Source organism: Electrona antarctica, assembly GCF_951216825.1.
Source record: "Electrona antarctica genome assembly, chromosome: 4".
Classification (NCBI taxonomy): Eukaryota; Metazoa; Chordata; class Actinopteri; order Myctophiformes; family Myctophidae; genus Electrona; species Electrona antarctica.
The window spans coordinates 35,859,763-35,883,079 of NC_136809.1; the positions used below are offsets into that span (position 1 = coordinate 35,859,763).

Sequence of the window (23,317 nt, forward strand, 5' to 3'; positions counted from 1 at the left end):
GACGAAGGCTCTACGTCCTCCTGGTGGGGCTCCAGTCCTCACTGGAGGAGTAGGACGAAGGCTCTACGTCCTCCTGGTGGGGGCTCCAGTCCTCACTGGAGGAGTAGGACGAAGGCTCTACGTCCTCCTGGTGGGGGCTCCAGTCCTCACTGGAGGAGTAGGACGAAGGCTCTACGTCCTCCTGGTGGGGGCTCCAGTCCTCACTGGAGGAGTAGGACGAAGGCTCTACGTCCTCCTGGTGGGGGCTCCAGTCCTCACTGAGGAGTAGGACGAAGGCTCTACGTCCTCCTGGTGGGGGCTCCAGTCCTCACTGGGAGGAGTAGGACGAAGGCTCTACGTCCTCCTGGTGGGGGCTCCAGTCCTCACTGAGGAGTAGGACGAAGGCTCTACGTCCTCCTGGTGGGGGCTCCAGTCCTCACTGGAGGAGTAGGACGAAGGCTCTACGTCCTCCTGGTGGGGGCTCCAGTCCTCACTGGAGGAGTAGGACGAAGGCTCTACGTCCTCCTGGTGGGGGCTCCAGTCCTCACTGGCAGGTGAGTCAGTAGTACCATACAACAGAAATAGAAAGTTTGTGTGTGGGGAGCAATTCATTGGCATAACGACTAAATTGGGGAGAAAAAAGTGTGTAAAAAATGATTGGCTACTCTAAAACAAAATGACACAGATGCTTTCCTTGTCTTAATGGGTTAAAGGTCTATTTTCAGCTTTGTTATATTGTACGTAAACATAGACCATTTTCCCTTTTAATGACTTTACATTTTGTCCAAAGTTAATCTTTCCATGTTTCCATTGCACATGCCTTGAGTGTATTGCATTGTTCACTATTTAGGACGTTGTGGTAAGAAAAATGGAGTGGACTTGCAGGAACATAGCAACTTGATAAATATGACGCCACATCGTATAATAATAAGAACACACACGCACAGCAAAACCTGCCTCCTCTGACCACCAGGCCTGTCAGCTCTGCAGACAGAACAGGGATACTTATCAGAGCACAGTGCCTGGCAAAGCAAGACGTGTCAAGTGCCTCTCTGTGACAAACCAGATAGGAAGTGTGGCACAGCTGGGCTTCTTTGTGTTCTCTGTGTAAATTGTGCGTAGATTTTGTTCTGCAGTATAGTTTACACGATGAATCAATGGACCTATCTATGCCTCAGACCTGGGTCTACAAATCTCTATTATGAAACGCCATGGATATTATTTCCACTGGTTTTAATACATATTGAACAAAATCCGCTTTTGTTGCAATTTTAAGAGTTATTATTGAATTTACACAATATATGCTAATGTATAGATATCTCGTATACTGTATAGCACTTAAACCCGCCTGTGCCAAGACGAGAAATTTCGTCTTTTGTTGATTTCTATTAAACCAGAATTAATACTATTATATTTATATAATAAGCTTCTTTTAGCTTCCCGTCACTAGGCAACACTTGCTTCCATGGTGTGACGTCATCGAAATCCCAAAACCCTGTGCACGCACACGCGCGCAAGCTTTAGAGGCTCAGATTGAGGTGATATGGGGTGAGGGATGATGTTAGTAACCTGACTCGAGTCCCCCAGATGGGGGCGGTAGCCGGTAGGTATTGATTCACAAGTTCACAACACAGCCTCCATCTGGAATCGCCGACGCTGTAGCGATGAACCAAGCCGGCCGCGGCTCGGACCAATCAGCGGCAGCTATTGGCGGGATCTGCCAAATCACCTGCCAAGTAGCTGGAAAAAAGGGCCCTCCTTCTTCAGCGATTAGGCTACAGTGAGCCCAGATGGAAGTAGTTTGTGAAACGAGTGTGAAGCAAGTTTCTTCTATCTGGCGGAGTCAGGTTACGTTGCAAATCACAGGGTCTTCTTCACGGCTTTTTTCGTGCATTCTGTTGGCATTGGCTCCAGAGCGTCGTCAATGGTGACGGCATGTCATCGGTTAAAGTTCTCAGTCGCCATGAGTGATTTCAGTCATTTGGATTCCATAGAAGCCAGCCTGTCTTCTACAATAGCCGATCTACAAGCTCTCAATGCGCTTGTAGATCAGCTGTTTTCGGTTATTATTTTACAATTAGAGCTTTTGAATTGGTCAAACTCACAATATATTCAGAATTGACTAAATATGTCTCTCTGAAAAATGATGGATGATCTGGGTTGTAGGACAATGTGCAAGGTATGGCTTTGATACAGCCAAACAGCAGAATTTAGAGGTTGCCAAAAACAATGAGAAAGGAAGTAGTAACCCAGTATTAAAGGTGTAGTGAAATGAAAAATATGTTTTTCACACTTTTAGACCATATCCGTGGTCATCATATGGGCATACCTAACAATGGATGCCAAAAAAACGAGAAAATTCTCATTTTTGTGTGTTTTTATATCAAACGTCCATAAAAATATATTTTGTATTACTTCCTGAAAACAAAAACGTGCTGCGTGATGACGTGTCGAGGCCAACATCGATAAAAGCCAATAAAAATGAAGCTCACCCATTTATCTCCGCATCCGTCCAGGACAGGCTGCACAGCTGCTACTGATTACAAACATCTTCCGTTTTTATTCCCATTCAAGATAACATCCAGGGAGTGTATTACTCGGTTTCAACTTAATCATCACGCTAAAAAATGTATCTGAAAACATTATAGGGTAGAAATAAGCCACATAAGAGTAAACTGGTAAAGCTGGACGACTATTTGATTTGTAAACAAACATCCACACGCTGTCCTGCGTAGCATAGCAGCAGCATAGCTACGGCCCCTAGCTACCGTCCCATCCCCTGAAGGGATGCGACGCTCTGATTGGTTCAGAAACTTCATAGCGGTGTTTCAACTTGAAACTTCACAATAAATGTCCACCATTTCCGTTTCACTACACCTTTAAGGTGGAGTCTCCGCATTCCTGGATGTCCATGGAAAGATAAAGGTATGATAAAGAGGTAGTGGTATATAATATACATATATTATGTGCACTGGGTATAACAGACACTGTACACGCCATGCAGAAAAGGTAGGCAGACAGACAAAGAGCGCATCAAAGAGTGAGTCAGTATTACTGTACGTCAGCATCGGTAGGTGAAAGTCAACGTTCTCTCTGGGAGAAGCTGACGGGGTATACCAGCTCGGAGGAGGTGCAGTGTTGTTGTGAAAGCTTAAATCTGCGGCACGAAAACACCACGACACACCTACAACCTTGCTGCTGCCCCCCGCCCCCACCCTCCTCCTCCTCTCTGTAATTCACATTTACAGGCCCCATCAATATTCCCTGGGATTTGTCACCTCAGTTAACATCTCACTGTTGCTGCTCCTCTCATGAATCACTGGCTTGTTTGTTTGTCAGGGCATGGTAGTTGGATGCTAATACTTTTCAAAAGCAATCTGTTTCCATGGCCGAAAGCACACACAAAAAGTACTGAAATGAATGAAAGACACATGCGCACGCACGCACGCACGCACGCACGCACGCACGCACGCACGCACGCACGCACGCACGCACGCACGCACACACACACACACACACACACACACACACACACACACACACACACACACACACACACACACACACACACACACACACACACACACACACACACACACACATTTATCTATGACTCATGTTTATCCCAGCTGTATTATTAACCCGTTAAGACCTGAGGCCGATTCTACAAATGTGTTGTAATTCCTAAAAAAACGTATGTTGCTACCGGTGGTACCAGTGGTGCTCAAAACTTCGATGGCTCAATTTGGCCACCGGCCCTCACCGCATCTCAACATATTTTGTTCTAGGGACCCCCAAATATATATATATATATATATATATATTCAAAGATATATGCAAAAAGGTTCATGATTTTTCAAGATCATAGCGCGGCATGAAGTGACACGCTATATGAGCTTGTATATCTGCTATTTTTGAGCAGCTAAAATCATGTGTTAATATATTATATGTATGTACGTAGATCACCCTATATGCAATGGGTGACGTTTCAAGGGTATACGTCACACGGTGTCGAGCAGCAGCTCGTTAGCGTTCACCTGCATCCTGATCAGTCCAAGTGTCAGAACCATGATGAGGCCTGCCGGGTCAGGAGAAGGGAGGAAAAGGCCACCATGAATGAACTGCTGTATTTGGCCGCTAAACGGGAGTCTGGATCACACCATTAACCTTTTGAGCTTGTTAGTGTGACCCCAAGGCCTGACTGAATGACTGAACGTCTGATTGGCTGCTGGGTTATATAGGCTGGGCTGCCCTGCAGCAGGTCATCTGGCCAACTGGTTCCTCCTTTACGCTGACTGGATGCTGACCTGATGACTTAACGGACTGAATTCACTGACTGAATCGTAGATTGATTGGTTTTGCTGACTTTACTCAGTCATTAATGGTTGTTTGTACTGCTAATAGGCATTTCACTAGTCGGAATAAACACACCATTGGGAGGTTTAAGGGATTTATTGACAGTGAGGAAATGGAGGGATGGAGGAAGGATGAATGAATGCAGATGTGTAGGTTCCGGGGGGGTCGCCGACCCTGGAGTCTTTGGGGAGGAGGTCGTATGGCACTAGTCGTGTGACGTTCGTCGTAAGGCGTTCGTCTTACGGTGCGCATGGACGATATCCCCCAGCAGGAACCTGAGAAGGAGAGGAGAGAGTTTTGTTTTGAATCGTTTGATCCACTTTTGGCAAGGTGAATGTGGTGGTTCTAGTGCCGGAAAAGCTCCTTTGGGGGGAGCGGGGAGAGAAGCTGCTGTGGAGGTGAAGGGGTGGGGGTGGGTTGCGAGAAGCCTGTGGGAAGGCGGCTAGTGTGCGACGCAGCGAGGCGGGCGAAAACATGGAGGATTCTGGGTGGTACTGGGCAGGTATAAATGGGGACAGGTAGATTGACGTGGAGGGCGGAGAGTGGCATGAAGGCAGGGCCAAAGTGCGTTTCTCCGCCTCCTGAACATCTGTTGTTCCAACTCCATTAAAGGAGAATGCCATGCTAGAAGGCTTTCTTACCTTTATTTGTAGTTGTTGCGTCCCCACCAAAGAGGTGTTATTTTGTGCAAAAACGCATTATTGGTTATTTCCCCTACCATAAGCCCTCAATGAATTGAATTGAATTGCATTGAATTGAATGGGGCATTGGGGTGTTGTGCTAATTCGCTTATTTCCATTGCTCAAAAATCTTTTTTTTGTATCCTCTCTGTGTGTAATGTAAAATATCCCAAGCGGCACACTTTACTACTTATTTTGATGGAAATAAGCGAATTATCACAAAAACCCACCCCCCATTGAGGACTTATATTAGTGGAAATAGCCAATAATGCACTTTTGCACAAAATAACACCTGGACCTCTTTGGTGAGACTGACGGTGCCTGATGTTTAGGTGTGTGTGTCTCACGACACAAGTATCTTTTAAGTATCTTTTTAATTACACCGGATTTAGCAAAAATGCTAATTCTCATCCGCAGTCCCCAGATACAAGCAAACAGTACCTTACATTAGGAAACAAAGCATTAAAAACATACAAGGAAAGTACAAAGGTGTATCACAGTGGGTTGTGCTGTCTTCGGCTAGCCTGATTATCTGACAGAAGCAGTCCACTCGGTGAGTGGGTGGTGTCCATGGTCTGGAGTCAGGCACAGTTTGGGATATTTTCGGAATATTGCCAGCCACCCACAAGGATGTGACTGGCATGCATGTATCTTTCTAAATTAGCTGGTGTAACTAATGCTCAGCATGGTGTTTTTACAATTGGTTTAATTGCTGCCATGGAACCAAACATGTATTCCACACTACTAAATAAATGCAGTCCAAAGCTTTTTTTTCATTTAGACAGGTCAGAGGAACAGTAAGTTATAATTATGAAGGCAGAGAGGAAGAGAGAGAGGGACAGACACGCAACACTGGAATCGAATCCGGGGCGTCGCTGGCTAGCTGGCATGCCCCCAAAGCCGAATCCTTCAATCTTCAAATATAAAAATAAGTCCTGTAAAAATGCTAAATTGACTTAGGTGCGCTAGCAGTTAATCATAACTGTCCTGTCTCGCTGGGCAGCTATAAACAGTGTTTGCCCTTGATGAATGCACCCCGGTGCCCTTTGTATCTGGAGGTATTTTTCATGATGAAGCGTAGTTTAGCTTAATAAAAGCTCTCGTTTTATCACGCTGACTTTGAGTGAACTTTGCCTGGGAAACATTCTATGTAAGCATAACGGGCTGCTATAAGGTCTCAGTGTGGTATTTATGAAGTCTCAAGAGCATACGGTACAGTGGAACACTCAGGGGATTCATTCTGCAGAGTCTGTGGAGTTAAGTAACTTCCCATATAGGACTAACCCCACGGAGGAAAAGCTGCTGGAGCACATGGATGTTCTATTTCATAGGTTCTCAAACTGGGGTCTGGGGACCCCCAGGGGTCCTTGAGGGGGTTCCAGGGGGTCCCCAGATAAATGATCTATAGTTAGGTACCAAATTGATCCTTACATGGCTGTAACTCTGAGAGTGTACAAATGGAACCAAATTAACCTTTTGGTTCCATTTGTGCACTCTCAGAGTTGTGGTGGTCCACAGTCCAATGCGGGGGTTCTCAAAGTGTAGCTCTGGTCCATACCCATGCCCTTGTTGCCTTTGCATTAAGGCTTTGCCACTCTTCTCTTCCTGCCCTCGCATGAAATGCAGACCAGCCTCTCCTCGAAAATAAAAATAACGTTTTGGCTACTCACCAATACAAAGACGGGTTGTGTCATTACAAAGTCTACTTTCCTTAGCGGACGCACTCCACACGTATAAAATAACTTTTTGGCCTGAAAGGGATTTCTTTTCACCGGAAGAAAGAATCTTGTTTTTCTCTTGGCAATATCGGTAGAGGGCGCAGTGGAGTAACTAAAAGTATTTAGAGTGCCCGTTTTGCTACAATCAACTGTTTTAGTCGCACCACAAGAATTATTTGCAGTAGCACCAGTGCTCCCAATTATATTTTTAGGTTGCAAAGATACAAATTTGCGACCAATTTGCGACCAAAATTGTCGCAATTTCGAGCCCTGTTACACTGTCTTGATTACAGATGATGGTAAATATCAAGTTTTGCCCCAAAGTCTTGTGTTTATAGAATAAATAGTGGCACTGCCTACAAGTAGTGACCAAAACATAATATATAGTATTTTATTACATGGCTTGGTTGAATGCTTGATTCTGATTGGTCAATCGCTGAATTCAGCGGTCTGTTATTTCTGGATAATGACCACTACGCTCTATAACAGACCGATGCCTAATCAAACCATCGGAGCACCAGCTGCGTGGCTGCGGCCCGCCGATTTACAAATGTTTCCAATCCAACATGACAGCCATGTAAACGCACACACAATGTCATTTACAGCTAAACATTGCTCTCAAATTATTTTTTTTAAAACATTTGAGTGAGAAATAGACAAAGCAGTACCCGAAAATGGATTCTATTTGATCAACTCACTTACTTGTTTTCCGACAGTGCTCCAGCCCTGCAGCTGGGCAGACGCAGCCAGCGCAAGACGTTATGGAATACCTTTTTTGTTGTGTTTTGGGTCAATTTATTAATTTATGTTAGGTAGCCATGTAATAAGCGGGATAATATCTGGCTAGGTGGTCATTGTCGGGATATAATTCACCTTCAAGGCTTCGCCTCGGTGGTTAAACTCCCTGTCGGTGAATTATCTCCCGACAATGACCACCTAGCCAGATTATTATCCCTTACATAATATAATAAGGCACCGCCATTGCAGTGCAGAATAAGAAGGACACAACAATGACAAGGTTCAAAAGTTAACGCGGAAAAGGCTTGACATCGAACTCTTCACTGAGGCCGTGGGGAGCAATAGTGTACAGTTGGGTGCCACCGATATTGTCCCTTATCATTTGACCCATTTAGGCCTGACCTCAACATTTTAAACAATCCTTCTAAATCCTCCAGTTTTCTGAAATAAATATTTTCACGATTTTTCAAAAATAGCAGACCTACAAGCTCGTAGCGCGCCACTCGGTGGCGCGATATGAGCTTGTAGATCTGCTATTTTTCAATAGCTAAATTATAACATAATGTTTAAAACACCAAAAGGGGTTCCCGCCCAAAATGGGTTAAATGTCCTTTTGCACAGATCACGCAAACCTCAGCAAAAAGAAAAGGACAATATCGATGGCCTCCAACTGTATGTAAAAAGCATCACGTTGAAGGAGGAGACGATTGTGGTCGCAACCGGGGTGTCTCATTGTGTCTCATTGTGTCTCATTGTGTCTCATTGTGTCTCATTGTGTCTATTATTTTGAAATCGTACCACTGGACATTGAAGTAGGCAGGTAGCCTAGACCTCTTCGGACTTCCTCCACGTTATTACCCTCTGGGGCCCAGAGGTGCTAGCAGGTCAACTGCCATCTCTGTAGCATTATTTTATTTTACCGACGGCACGGGTGGGCCCCGAATGACTCGCCGCCCCAAACGCAACTGCGTCGGCTGCATCGCGGTAGTTACGCCCCTGCAGTAGTTCACACACAGGGGTGAAAACAACCCCCCCACGCCCCGCCCACCCTCTGCCTGTTCCTTCAGCCTGGCAGAGATACAAATGACTTGAATGTGCAAACAGAACAACATTTTCCAAACTAATTGCATGATTCTCACGAGCCATTACACAGAGAGATGCATGCTTGATTGGAGCCATTAGTTGGATATCAGACCAGGATGGGAATACATCAGGACAGCAGCAGTCACACAAATCACTGCATTGAAAGATACATCATTATGTTACGTATGTCTTTGCAGCATGCGTCAAAGTGTTATCCTGTTAACCTGATCTGGTACACCAAATGGGTTCAAACCAACTGGTCTGGAATAACACACACACACACACACACACACACACACACACACACACACACACACACACACACACACACACACACACACACACACACACACACACACACACACACACACACACACACACACACACACACACACACACACACACACACACTATACCTTTCTAATTTTAGTTTTCCATTTCACTTCCAAATATTTAATCCCTTTAAATAATTTTCCTTTAACTCCTTCCACTCAACCAACCCTCTGAAAACCAACATATTTCTGATAGTATTTCGAAGCCCTTTTTATTGTATGATGAGTGTTGTTTGTTTTGTTTTGTAATGCCTCATCCAGTGATAGCCAGTGATAATCCTGGAGGTATTATGTTTCCAGATAGTCTGTCTGTCCGTCCCAACCTTTTGAACAATGACATCTTAAGATAACCTGACTCCGCCAGATGGGGCAGCAGAGAGTACACTGGGTTCCCCCCTCCTGCTCCCATCTGGGAACTCTCAGGCAGACTTGATGCCCGGCCACAAAACGGCCTGGCCAATCAGCGGCAGCTAGAGGCGGGATCAAGGCAGCACTGTGTATGCCTTGAGGGAATTTCATGACATTTGGAACAAACAAAACAATTGGACAAAATGAGGATTTGATTAGATGCAGTTGGTCAAAGATCAGAAAGGTCAAGGTCATTCTGTGACCTCATATTGTTCCTTCAAATTCCTGCAAGGTCTTCACATATACAGTAGTATACAGTACAAAGTTGATTTTGTCGACTAAAACTATGACGAAAAATGTTTTGTCAACAAATAAAAACTAGACTAAAATGTTAGAGAGGGACTAGTAGAGAAGAGATTCAGTAGAACTAATAGACAAGTCATTGTATGTTTGGTTGCGTTGTGAACTTGTAGATCGGGTATTTTCAGCATGCAACCAAGTGTTAAATAAGCCATTACGGGTTACGACGCCAAAATATTTTTTTGTTGACAAAATCAACTGCGACTAGTAAAATCACATGATGTTTAGTTGACTAAAACTAGACAGATGACTAAAATATCACTAAAACTAAATTATTTTACTCAAAAGACTGACTGACTAAATCAAATGTTGCTGTCAAAATCAACACGGATACAGTAGTACAGTAGTAGTTACTTCCACAGCCATCCTCCTATCCACAAGGACTAGCAGTGCACCAAAGCATTATGGGAATTGTAGTCCAGGAAGGAAGTGTGCCCAGTGTCCATGACATCATGGAGCCCATGGCCAAAATTGGACACCTTGAAATACTGAAATATCTAAAAACACAAATTACCCACATAAAAAACCCAGGAAAGTGTGTCATGTCTCCCAAACATCATTAAAATAAGATCTGGTTGCAAAAGGGTGGCCCTTTAAACATTTGTTTTCTAAGTTATGTCATTTCTTTGACTTTTCTTTGATTTCTTCATGAAATGACTGAGAAAAATCATTGAATTTGTTTTTAATTCCTAAAATTGTTTTTCTTTTTACTTGCGCAAGCAGAGCACGCAAGTACTGCGATCGGCTGGGTATGTCTGATGTCCACCGTATGTAGGTGTAGGGTTTTATTTTATGCTCTCAAGAGTAAAATTATTGTTAAACAACTGCGTTATTTAATTTACAATTTGAATGTAGAAGAATTGTTTGCCTGTTGTCTCTCCTATGGTACCACATCAATACAGCATGGAATTGTGGAAGAAATCTTATCCATTGATAACTAAATAGTCTTTAGTTTTGGGTCTGAGAGGCTAAATCTCATCAGATGGTGGTCCCTGGCTCATATGCAGAATAAATAATAGTCCTTGACATGAAAAGGGTTGAAAACCACTGCTCTACAGTACAGTATGTACTGTGTGTGTGTGTGTGTGTGTGTGTGTGTGTGTGTGTGTGTGTGTGTGTGTGTGTGTGTGTGTGCGTGTACATGCACCACTGTATATATGTGTGAAGCTGTTTCAGAGCACAAGGTGAGCTTGGCAGTTACTCAGGCGTCACGACAGAGTTCTGAAGGGAAAAAGAGACTCCATGTCTCCAACTCGTGCCTCATAGTCGCTTTCCAGTTGACGTCCTCCAATTTGCTGTCAGTCCCGCGGGAGTGTGCTTGTGTGTGCACACGTGTGTGTGTGTGTGTGTGTGTGTGTGTGTGTGTGTGTGTGTGTGTGTGTGTGTGTGTGTGTGTGTGTGTGTGTGTGTGTGTGTTCATGTGTGGGTGCAGGTTAAAAAAGAGGCAGGATTTTTGCTTCATCTGCAGGTCGGTCTCTCTCTCTCTCTCTCTCTCTCTCTCTCTCTCTCTCTCTCTCTCTCTCTCAGTCATTCCTCCAGTCATCTGTCATTTCCCCCTTAATCTCACTCTTGTCCCGGCCAGCTTTTGCTGGCTATGTGCTTTTTATGAAGGTGCTCTATTGCGCTCTCTCTCTCTATCTCTCTCTCTCTCTCTCTCTCTCTCTCTCTCTCTCTCTCTCTCTCTCTCTCTCTTTCTCTCTGTCTCTCTCTCTTTCTCTCTCCATTGTGCCCTTGTGCTTCCCTCCACTCTAACTCTCTTCACACCGTTTTCTGGTTTCACTCGCACGCACACTCGCCCAGTCCCTCATAATTTGTGTATGTGTCTGTCCCACCATCTGTCCTCTCTTCTATGCCTTGTTTCAACTCAAACTTTTGTCTGTTGTCTCACTGAGATGTTTTCTCAATGTCTTTCTCACTCCCTCTTCTCTCTTCTGTCTCTCTCTATTTATGTTCACATGCACAGTACAGTATACATTCCTCCTGAGTATCCTTGTTAATGACCATATCCTGCCCTTGATCTGCGCTCTGGACACAGTCCGGTATATGTGTGTGTGTGTGTGTGTGTGTGTGTGTGTGTGTGTGTGTGTGTGTGTGTGTGCGTGCGTGCGTGCGTACGTGCGTGCGTGCGTGCGTGCGTGCGTGCGTGCGTGCGTGCGTGCGTGCGTGCGTGCGTGCGTGAACATGCAAGGACAACTTTTCTGTGTTTCTTCCATGCCTCGCTAATTATGCTATACTTGTGTTATCCCGGCCCTGCGGCATACAACACACGCAACACACAACACACACACCTGCGCGTGTGTGCGTGTGCGTGTACGCACGCACGCACGCACGCACGCACGCACGCACGCACGCACGCACGCACGCACGCACGCACGCACGCACGCACGCACGCACGCACACACGCACACACACATAAAGAGACATAGGTCCTCATTCACAACGGCGTTTACGCTCATAAAGTGACGTTACGTGAGTGGAGCGTGAGCGGACAGGCATTTACGTGGATTCCCACATTAAGTGGGAATTCATGAACTTGAACATGAACTTGAACATGAACTTGACGCTGATGTTGGTTGGTCGGAAATTCCGCAAAAAGCTGCGCCAGCTCTCATGGTCGTGTATGGCTTGCGTAGATTTATTAAGAAGGCTTTAGTCTTCATGCTGAATCAATTAAAAGTCCCCAAACCTCAGATAAAATATGTAGGCATGTGTCCCCAACATTGGTCAGCACATAAAAAAATGATAGCCTATATAAAAGCCAAGTATCACTTGTATGCCTAAATGCATGCATTCTAGAGTCCCATACAGAAACTGCCCCCGAGCCCGACACCTTTTTATTTATTTATTAGGATATTTCTAGCATGCACGATTGGGGCTGCTCACTCGGCAGCCTTCTACTCGCAGTGCAACGCGTTGTGAGCTTGTAGATCGGCTCTCGCGGACTCGCGCTGCATGTTAAAAAACAAACTCACAATTATAATAAGAACATACACTTATCTGCATTCTGCACTGTACAAATCCAACGTTGTTTAGTGTAGTAATGTCTGCAGTATAGGCCTATTTAAATTGTTTCGTTATGGAGCTCCTTTGAGTCAGTCTGACTGTCGGTGTGTGTGTGTGTGTGTGGGGGGGAAATTAGCCCTATATAAAAAATAGAAGACCACATTAGCCTATTTGAATGAATGGCATCAGCGTGTTTGAAAGTCGGCCAGTCATATCATAGTTTTAAGCCAGCTCACCTCCACTCGCGCTTGTTCACAAACATGACGGACAGACAGACAAGAAAGGATGTTGATGATGATTATTATTACCACTGTAACTCGCTGATCAGCATGTTGACAGAGACTCAGCCAATTAAAGTTTCACGTAGGCCTAAATGCCTTTGCTGCAAGCATTTCCTCCATTTGCGTCGTGGTATTAATTTATAATAATGTATATTGATCACATGCGGACGCCACACAGAATAGCCAACTCTTACCTGCAGCTGAGGAAACATACAACGTAGTTGGATCGGATGAAATATAGCCTTTAGTCCAAATCCCACAAGAAAAAAAAGAAAGAAAATATGTCCTGTGTCCATGCATGTCCATATATTTGCTTTCCAAATCCGACAGTGCAGGGCAGGGAATCAATCACCGCAGTAGACTAATCAATATGGCCTTTTATCATTGCCGAGTTTTAATATAGCAGTTGGTCGTGTGGTGAACAGTACAAATTAACTTCTTTCTCATTATGTGAAAGTAACTGTAACGTCAGTTAACTTATTAACGTTCTGACATTTAACAAGGAGTGAAGCAATGCGTGCCAAGTTGGCAAGTTTCGTTTATAATTATATACATATAACTCACACTGTTTGCTTGAAGATCTGTCCGTGCAGAGACCCGCCTGTCAAAATTAACTGCTCTACAAGCTCATCGCGGCTGTTGTATATAATTTAAAACTTGGGAATCCTCTGTGCAGTCTATGATGACGTATTTCGATATTTCCTGTTGCCTTATATGGTCGTGGATGTTCCATCAAACCAGGCGACACCAGGCGAATCGCTTGGAAAAAATGCGGAAAGGATACACTCGCCGATCCGCACAAATGAAGTGATTACACCTGGTTCCCTGAATAACACGGGACTTAACCGTAGCTTGATCGGACGGATTTTCCGATATCTATACGCATCATGTTTACGCATCCGTTACACTGTGGCGTATTTCTCCTTTGTGAATGAGGACCATAGTGCTTTAGGACTTTGCTGGCTTACTGCATGTACATTTGGATGTGTGTGTGTGTGTGTGTGTGTGTGTGTGTGTGTGTGTGTGTGTGTGTGTGTGTGTGTGTGTGTGTGTGTGTGTGTGTGTGTGTGTGTGTGTGTGTGTGTGTGTGTGTGTGTGTGTGTGTGTGTGTGTGTGTGTGTGTGTGTGAGAGAGAGAGAGAGAGAGAGAGAGAGAGAGAGAGAGAGAGAGGGAGGTAGAGAGATGAAGGGAGGTAGAGAGATGGAGAGAGAGAGAGAGGGAGAGAGGGAGGTAGGGAGATAGGGAGATGGAGGGAGGTAGAGAGATGGAGAGAGGGAGAGAGAGAGAGAGAGAGAGAGAGGGAGAGAGGGATGTAGGGAGGTAGGGAGAGCGTGTCTGAATGAATTAGCTTTCTCTTTACACCATGTCAGGGAGAAATAATGTGTTACGCTCCCTCAGCAGATAATTGGTGGGGGGAAAAGAATTACACTTCTCAACTTTCTCTCTCTCTCTCTCTCACACACACACACACACACACACACACACACACACACACACACACACACACACACACACACACACACACACACACACACACACACACACACACACACACACACACACACACACACACAGAGAGAGAGAGAGAGAGACACACCCACACACAGAGACACAACCATCTATGTTGTTTCCATTTTACAGGGGAAAGGGAACAGCACAATATCGGCATCATCATTACTCTTTATAGGCATTTAATTAAGACTCTCCATCCCTCTCTTTCACTCCATAACAATGTATTGTTGTTTGTCCTCCCCTCTATCTGTTCCCCATCTCAATATTAATGCTCCCTCTCTCAGTCTGTCTGTCTCTGTCTCTCTCTCTTTCTTTGTCTATTGTCTCTCTGTCTGTGTCTTTATCTTTCTTTATCTCTCTATTCAACATACATACTGGCTCTTTTAAGATGTCTGCCCGCTTTCAACCTAATTTGGGCACGTCATTATTGTAACAAAATATCAATCTCACAGCACGCCACAATCTCTAAGCTTGTAGGTGGGCAATTTTCATAATTTTTTTTTTTCCCCCCTGTTTTGCTTTTAGGTCTTTCACAATAGAGACAGAGAGAGGCAGAGTCTACAATATGGCTATGTGGGAGTCCTTGGCATTGAAAGGCTTGGGAAACTGCCTCACGTTCAGCAAGGAGGGGTTCTGGGGGAACATACTGCCGTCAAACATTAAGCATTTGTGTAATTGATCACTAAGAAAACTTGCAAAACCCGTCAGTTGCGCGGTCTGTCACGCCTCCATATATGGTTGCCAGTCCATTATGCCACGTGACGTCACGCCTTGTCACGCCTTGTGACATCACGCCTACAAGAGACGTCTGGATCATCACCTTGATCCCCATACAGTATATGGACCTTTTTTTCTTTTTTTGAATTAATTTTCAGATATAGGGATATTTTTTCCATATTGTGACAGTCTCATGATAACCAGTGTGGTTACCGCGACGCAAGTCACAGTTGCAAATGAACCAAGTTGGTACAACACATGGATCTCCATATGTGGAGCTGACTATCATCACCTGGATCTCCATATATGAAGATCACGACACTGACCTCATCAAACCCTGGATAGCCATACATGGTTTGACATACTAGATCTGCATATATGGAGCCGGCCAGCAACTCTACATCTGACCTCACTGACACCAGATTAATAGTTTAACTCCTGCTTCTCAACTGTGCCGTATTAACACAATTCCTGCCGCCATTAATTAATAGCGGTTTAATCGCACGTAACACTTATTTTGAAGAGCCAAATATCCGTAACCGCATGTTACAATGACAAACTACTTCGTGTGATATCTTGACCGGTTGTTGTTGTCTCGGTCGGTGGTGGAAACTCCCGACCGCGAGTATCACAGCGCCTGCCACAGGCCGTTGAAAACCCTTGTCTTCCCCAGAAACGGCCCCTCAATGTCGTTTCTGAGATACAGGGCTTTGAATGCAGGGCTTAGAATGCAAGTGGATACGCGTGCATCTTCAAAATGGCCGCGGCCACTGTCCCAACTGTTGTGCTAACGAACGGTAGCTAACGATTTGATCGGATAAAAACATGGATTAAAAGCTCACATACTGTAACATGAACATTTCAGCTTTTCACAGTTTTTATTCATTCATTTGTGGTTATCTGATGTGCCTGATGTGGTCCCCCAGGGGTTTGGTCTGCTCCTTTTTCCCCCGATCTACACTTAATCTCTCCTACAAGCTCACAACACGTCTCGATTTGATGTGCGTTGTACTTGTAATAATAATTTTATTGATAATGCACTTTACATTTCTTGTGAATCTCAGAGGGCTAAGAGAGTTGCGATCTTGTAGATCTGCTATTTGTGCCGATATGTGATTTTCTTTGGTTAAAATAAGTGTTAAAAAATATTGTGATAGTACTCATTGCTATAGAGTGTTTGTTCAGTAACAGGAGTCTCCAAAAGTTTAAAGTTGACCACCACGCTGTTGTGTTTTGATCTAATTATTAGTACCACGACACTTACCTCTCCTTCTCTCTCTCCCCTTTCCTCTCACTCTTCCTCCCTCCACCCCTCCCCCTTTCTCCACACACTTCTTTTTCTTCTCCATCTCTAATCTCCCCCCCCCCCCCCCCTCTCTCTCTTTGCTCCCCCCACCCAGACGTCCCAGCATGCTGACCCCGCTCTACCAGGACCACGGCGGCTCGGCCGTGTGGCCCCCCTCCTCCCCCTCCTCCTCTCAGGGGGGTCGCCGCGCCCGCCGCCCGCCCCCCACCAGCGGCAGCAGCGTGTGCGCCCACCCCACCTACTACCACGCCGTGTACGACGTGCGCGTCGAGCAGTACCGCGAGGTGCCCTCCTTCGTCGGCGGCGGAGCCGCCGGAAACGACAGCAGGGGAGAGGGAGGGGGCGGGGGTGGTGCTAGGGGGTCCCTGGGGGCCATGGTCACCTCCACCACCACCACCAGCAGCAGCAATGACCCCCTGGTGCCCCTGGTCAATCCCCCCGCGCCGGTGCACCGGCGAGGAGGCCTGGTGGACTACCGTGACGTCATCAAGGCGCACGAGTCGCACAAGCTGCACAACACGCCGCGCGCCCGGAGGAAACAGTGGGAGTGAGTTGGCTATTATGTATTTATTTATTCATTATTTTGTTTTTGACTGGTTCCAATATTGTGGAAACGGAATCGGTTCCATCACATTTTGGAACCGTAACCGTTTCCCCGGTAACCTTCTTTATCACACTGTCAGATCAGAGCTGGTATATGTGGACTTCACAATTTACAATTAATCCAACTTTTTAATTGGCCATGCAGTGGTAATCTCGCGTAGCCAGAAAACGATTCCACAATCTCCGAATACTATATAGAGTCTAGAACTACACCTCCCGAAATCTGAGTCAGGAAGCTGGCATTTCCGTAACGAAAATATATTTTAAAATCTTTTTTCATCATTTTATTTCTGGTAAGCAGCAAGCTATATATGCTTAAATTATTTCGATTTATATTAGGATACATTTGCGTTACTGTAAAGATGAAACAGAAGTGGGGAGGAGCCTTCACTTCCGCTTTATCGCTTGCTGATGATCAGAGCTTCCGTTGCTCCGTTTGCGTTTGACGGAAGCATTTGAAAGCATTTGCGAGACTAATGCAGGGGGGATGTTGCACACGTGAGGTTCAGGCGGTAATAACATGTGTCCTACTCGAAACTAAGATCTACATTTCAGGGAGACGACCTCATTGATTGCAGATGTGCTGTATTATCGTGTTGTATTATCATATTCTACTGTACAAATGTATTAAAATAACGTTTTATTCATTCAGCTTTAAAGGAGTAGTTCACCCAAAAAAATACTTATTGTGTATAAGTTACACACACTATGAAGCCTTGAATTCATGGAGATGTTTTTGATTAGTCAATAATTAGTTGACGGGTCCAGAGACTCAAAGAGTCTCCTACTGAGCCTATTGACCGATGTCCCGGGCATCAAATTATTGATTTCGGAATGTGACAAAAACTAAAACATTATATGCATGAATTCAAGGCTTCAAGGGGTGTTGATAGAAAATAGGTCACAGCACGCAGGGGTCCCTGTTTCCGTCTCTGTGTTTGGTATAGAGTCAAATATGAGCTGAAATGTGTTGCCGTCATCTTAGATATTTATCAGAAGGAGCCTGTCTGATTTGCTTGGAATCACAGCCCCTCATGCGGAAACACAGTCGTCAATATACAGTATATCCTAGCCCTATGTGGGGGATGGGAGGAGGGAAGGACCAGGGCTTCAGTGGTGGAAAAGGTACTCAAATTGTGTACTTAGGTGAAAGTATCAATACTGCAATGTGTAAAAGTCCGGCAATCAAAATGTACAAAAGCATTGGCATCAAAATATACTTAATGCACCAAAAGTGAAAGCACCCGTCCGTGTACAAAAGTAATTTGAAAATAGCTACAAGCCCGCAACGCGTCGGATCGCGACTCATTGTGAGCTTGTACAGGTAGATCTGCTATTTTCAAATAGAAAAAGTTTAAGTGGTTAATGTACTATGTTTTGTAATTATAATCTAAATCTACAAATAACTCGTAACTAAAGCTGTCAAATAATTGTGGTGGGGTGAGATGTAGTGAAGTGGAAGTATAGTGTATAGAAAATCAGAAATACTCCAGTAAATCAAAAGTTTACCTCAACATTGTACCTAAAGTACAGTATTTGAGTACATGTACTTTGTTACTTTCCACCACTGCCAGGGTTACAGGAGGAGATACCAAAGGGCAGGGCCGGCATACCGAGGGTTTCATCTCCGAAACATTACTCATCCATTCTCTTTCATCGATTATTTCATTAACGAGTACATTTCCTTACAGAACTTTAAAGGACTAACAACTGCAGAGTCATTTATCAAGCGCTCCGAGGTGCTTTGTTTCAGTCAAATGTTCATCCGAAGCGAGCCAAGGCATAATTGTGGTGCCACAGAAATACCAGTAAAAGGCCAAGTTTTGAACACATACAAAGATGATTACCGTATAGTCATCATCAGTCACTTATATACAGTTGGAGGCCATCGATATTGTCCTTTTCTTTTTGCTGAGGTTTGCGTGATCTGCGCAAAAGGACAGTTAACCCATTTTGGGCGGGAACCCCTTTTGGTGTTTTAAACATCATGTTATAATTTAGCTATTGAAAAATAGCAGATCTACAAGCTCATAGCGCGCCACCGAGTGGCGCGCTACGAGCTTGTAGGTCTGCTATTTTTGAAAAATCGTGAAAATATTTATTTCAGAAAACTGGAGGATTTAGAAGGATTTTTTTAAATTTTGAGGTCAGGCCTAAATGGGTCAAATGATAAGGGACAATATCGGTGGCACCCAACTGTATGGGTCCAAAATGTGCTCTTGCAGTGCAGCGCAGCATGCGTCAGCAGTCTGCTGAACCAACCAACCAACGTGGCATCGTGGGAAATGTAACGATAGCGAGAAATGAGGCATTATCTTTTTAAAGGCAGGCTCTAATATGTCTCACAGTTCTAGGGAACTGAAGCTAACTCACAAACCACTCATCACCTTCAACGGAAAAAGTCAAAATGTTCCCACACAGTCCCTGTAAAATGCACTCGCAAAATTCTGTACAGTAATGCAAGATAGGCCATAATGCAGTACGTCTAAAGGGCCTTTTACCGTGTATGAAAGCACATTGAGCTCTCAAAAGTGGGCTGTTGTATTTGTGGTTTGTTTTAAAAACAGTATACAGCGAGCATTTCAATGGAGTAGCATTAATCTCACTTTGGAACAAATATCTCCTGTCCAATCCTACAGAATTCGCGTGGTCTAGTTTAGTTGATAGACCAAAGACTGCAATGCTGGGTGGGGTGATAAAGTTTTAAATGTTTTCGATGAAAACAAGGCTTTGGCAAATCGAAGTGGTTTGATCTCCAGTTAGTATTGATGGTGATAGTATAGAGCAGAGGTGTCCAAAGTGAGGCCCGCGGGCAAAATGCGGCCCGGGAAGAAATGTATGCAGCTCGCGGCTTCATACCTGAATTGTATTATGAACGGCTCGCCCAACAGTATGGGACATTTTTACATTGTTTACAAGTTTTTTATTCATTTCCCAGAGTATAATTTGTCAGGATTCCTTTGTTCCTTGTCTCATTCTAAGCAAATCAACTGCTTTTATAAGGAATATTATCTCCCTCTCTCCCTGCCAATCTCCATGTCTCTCTCTCTCCCTCCTCTGCCTCTGTTCCTCATATCTTTAGAGCTTAATGGTCTTATCTGTTACCTAGCTACTCACAGGACTTGATCCAGGGTTGCCCGGTTGATGACTGTTTACCTGCTAAAATGGGCTTCTGGCCATTTCGTCCATTACATTACATTTTACTATTATTTTACTCGGCTGGCTTGGCCAGTGTCAGTTTTTTCGTCCTTCAGCCCTCCCTACGTGTCTCTGAAATGGACTGAAAATACCGTGGCTTAGTAAAAGATGTGAATGTATGCTCCGTCATACGATGCTCTAACGAGCAGATCTATGTATAAGCTCACAACCAATCGCATCCACGACCGCGACACATTGTGAGCTTATATATTGGTGCGGCGGTTAAGCTCATATATGGAAGGTATTGTGCATTTTATGACTAAAGCATGAAACTTTCAGAATATCATCTACACACCCCAAGGTTTGATTTCAGACGTGGAACCACTTTCTGACTGACCTCTGGTGACCTTGAGGGGTCATTGACCTCAGAATTGCATTTTTGCACGTTTTGCTCCATTATTTTCCACTATAATAATTATTTATGTTTGTTAAATGGAAGTTTTGTTCTAATGAATGACAACTTAAACCCCAATAGTCTACAGAGATGGTGAATCATGTCAACTTTTATGATATAAATGCTATGACATTGTAATAACATTAAAAACATCTAGGAGAGCAGTTAAGCTCATATGGAAGGTATTGTGCATTTTACGACTAAAGCATGACACTTTCTACAGTGCTAGCCCAATAAAATAAAGATGCAGCTCTTCATAGAGCTACAAAAAGGACTGTATGAAGAGGTATAAGGAGATGGTCAAAGCCAAGAAAGCTGCACAGGAGCTTGTGGCAGCGAAGAGTAAAAAATGGCAAGAACCACAGAAGAGATAGTTGTCGTTATTTTAACATTATTGTATTGGTCTTAATTTTTTTTAATGAAGTTATGGAAGAAAAAAATACAGAAAGACTTGATTGATGAGTTTGTTTGGTTTTTATATCCAATGAATATTGTTACAGTATATTCAAAGGTGCTATAGGGCATAGCAGTGGTGGCCATTTTCTGGTTCCATCGCTCTGGATTAAGAGCATCTGCTAAATGCCTAAATTGTAAATTGTAATCCAGACTCCATTCATTTTCTGGTTCCATCCATCCAGACCCCATTCATTTTTCACATATAGAGATTTCCAAACAATATATATCAATCATTCTAAGCCTATGTAATCAAGCCATCCAGGATCCTGTGAAAAACCTCAAAACAAATATTATAAAGGCTAATAGTATATTATATAATTAAATATTTAAAAAGAAATCACAGAATCAAATGTTTTATCGTCATGATTCAGTAGGGTCCTGGATGGCTTGATTCTATAGGCTTATTCATCTTTTATATAAATATTCGTAGAAATCTCTATGGGAAAAAAACAATGGGGTCTGGAACGATGGAACCCGAAAATGGCTGCCAATGCTACTGTACGCCCTATTCATCTCATGATTTTGGGGGCAGTATATGGCGAGCGTTCAGGGTTCATACGTTTTGGGGGAAGTAAGAGTTGGATACTCTTAAACCTCCTACCAGGTGGCAGGAGTTTAAGGAGATGTTGGGAGATAATATGGTACCATTTCTGTCATAACACTTGCTACCAGTGACATCGTTGGAGAATCCAAGCTAATATAAACTGAAGACTTTATATTTTTGGAAAGTTAGCTATTATAGAAGTCATTGTTCTCACATTAATACAAAATCAAATTAAAACATTTAAATGTTCGAAATGAACAAACCTGCCTACCGACAATGTCACCGGTAGGCAAGTCTCTGAACTGTCCACAGCCCTACTCTGAGACACAGACTGAGTGGACAAAAATTTTACCATAATGAGCACTAGTGAGTTCACTTAGAACCACAACTTCACACTCAATGGTCTTTTACCACTATCTTCATCATCTCTCTCCTCATTTCCTTCAGCCTCTACATATTCTGTGTCTTCATCTTTGTGTATTAGACCTTATATTAATCATATTGGAAAATTCTGTTTTCCGCTTCAATTAGGTTATTGCTGCTCAAGGCCGTCAGACCTTTGAGGTCAGGGGGTAGTTGGGGATTAAGGGTCTTGCTTATGTATACCTCGACACATTGCCGGGGCCTGGAATTGAACCTGGGACCTTCTGTTTCCCAGGTGGCTCATTCAGCTATGGCCATCCTTCTTGTGAATGGGTTGTAGAAGTTCCAACAGGAACTGTATTGAGAGACTAGGTAGGCATGGTACTTTCTCACGGGGTAGGAGAGTAAGGAGACAGTATCACATTGACATCCTAACAGGAAGGAGGACAAGCACAAGCATCTGATAACACTCGATGCCTGCTTTTATCACAGACATGTTCATCAATGTTCCAATGCAGCCAATGCATGACACCAGAGTGTGCATCATGCCTTGCTTTCAGATTCCAAGACGTCCGATCTACCTCATGAGCCACTGCTGCCCCGTCACTCCACTGGATAAAATAGGCCGAAAGACGAATTATTATATACTTTATGCAAATGAGGAACAATTTCATAATTTAGTTATGGCAAGAGATTAATTTATGTAACATAATATAGATGTAGACTCTAAAACAAACTTGATATGTTGACTAAAAGCAATAACACTGTATAGCTAATTCCTAATTTGTACCTATGTTTTACATAATTTATGCCAATTATGCTAATGAAGAAAGGGTGTATGACTTCACCATAATAACAGATGCATTTCTGGATATCACAAACATAGACTTTGACTCTTAAGTCACCTTTCAAAGTTAAATGGATGCAAAATGATAGCCATTTCCAGTTAATTTGCTCATTAAGCAATTGATTTGCTCATTATGCTAATTACTCAAATTGTCCAACATATAACTTTTTGCAAACAAGCCTCATCTGCTAGCCTATAGATGACATTTTAATCATAAAAGTTTAAAGGAAACAACATTTATGGGTTTAGCATGGTTTGACAGCCCGAAATGTGTACAGCCTCTGACAAGTTCCTGATGTAAATTCAGAAGTGTTCTTCGTCTAAAAACAAACTTCATGGTATATAGAAACACTGTAGAAAGTGTCATGCTTTAGTCATAACATGCACAATACCTTCCATGAGCTTAACCGCCGCACTCTCTCTCTCCGCACTCTCTCTCTCCTAGATGTTTTTAATGTTATAACAATGTCATAACATGTATATCATAAAAGTTGACATG

At 43.7% G+C, this 23,317-nt stretch overlaps 1 protein-coding gene across 1 annotated transcript in view; it reads left to right on the plus strand.

Annotated features, from left to right (window-relative positions):
* Positions 1 to 16,772: 16,772 nt before the first annotated feature.
* The window catches only part of cacna1ab (calcium channel, voltage-dependent, P/Q type, alpha 1A subunit, b), a gene marked incomplete at its 3' end in the record, with an annotated part of 234,655 nt that continues 228,110 nt past the window's right edge, over positions 16,773 to 23,317 (plus strand). The window contains exon 1 of the mRNA XM_079498401.1: positions 16,773 to 16,960. Coding sequence (XP_079354527.1) covers positions 16,788 to 16,960 — 173 coding nt within the window. The 5' untranslated portion in view covers positions 16,773 to 16,787. The remainder of the gene's footprint in view (positions 16,961 to 23,317) is intronic.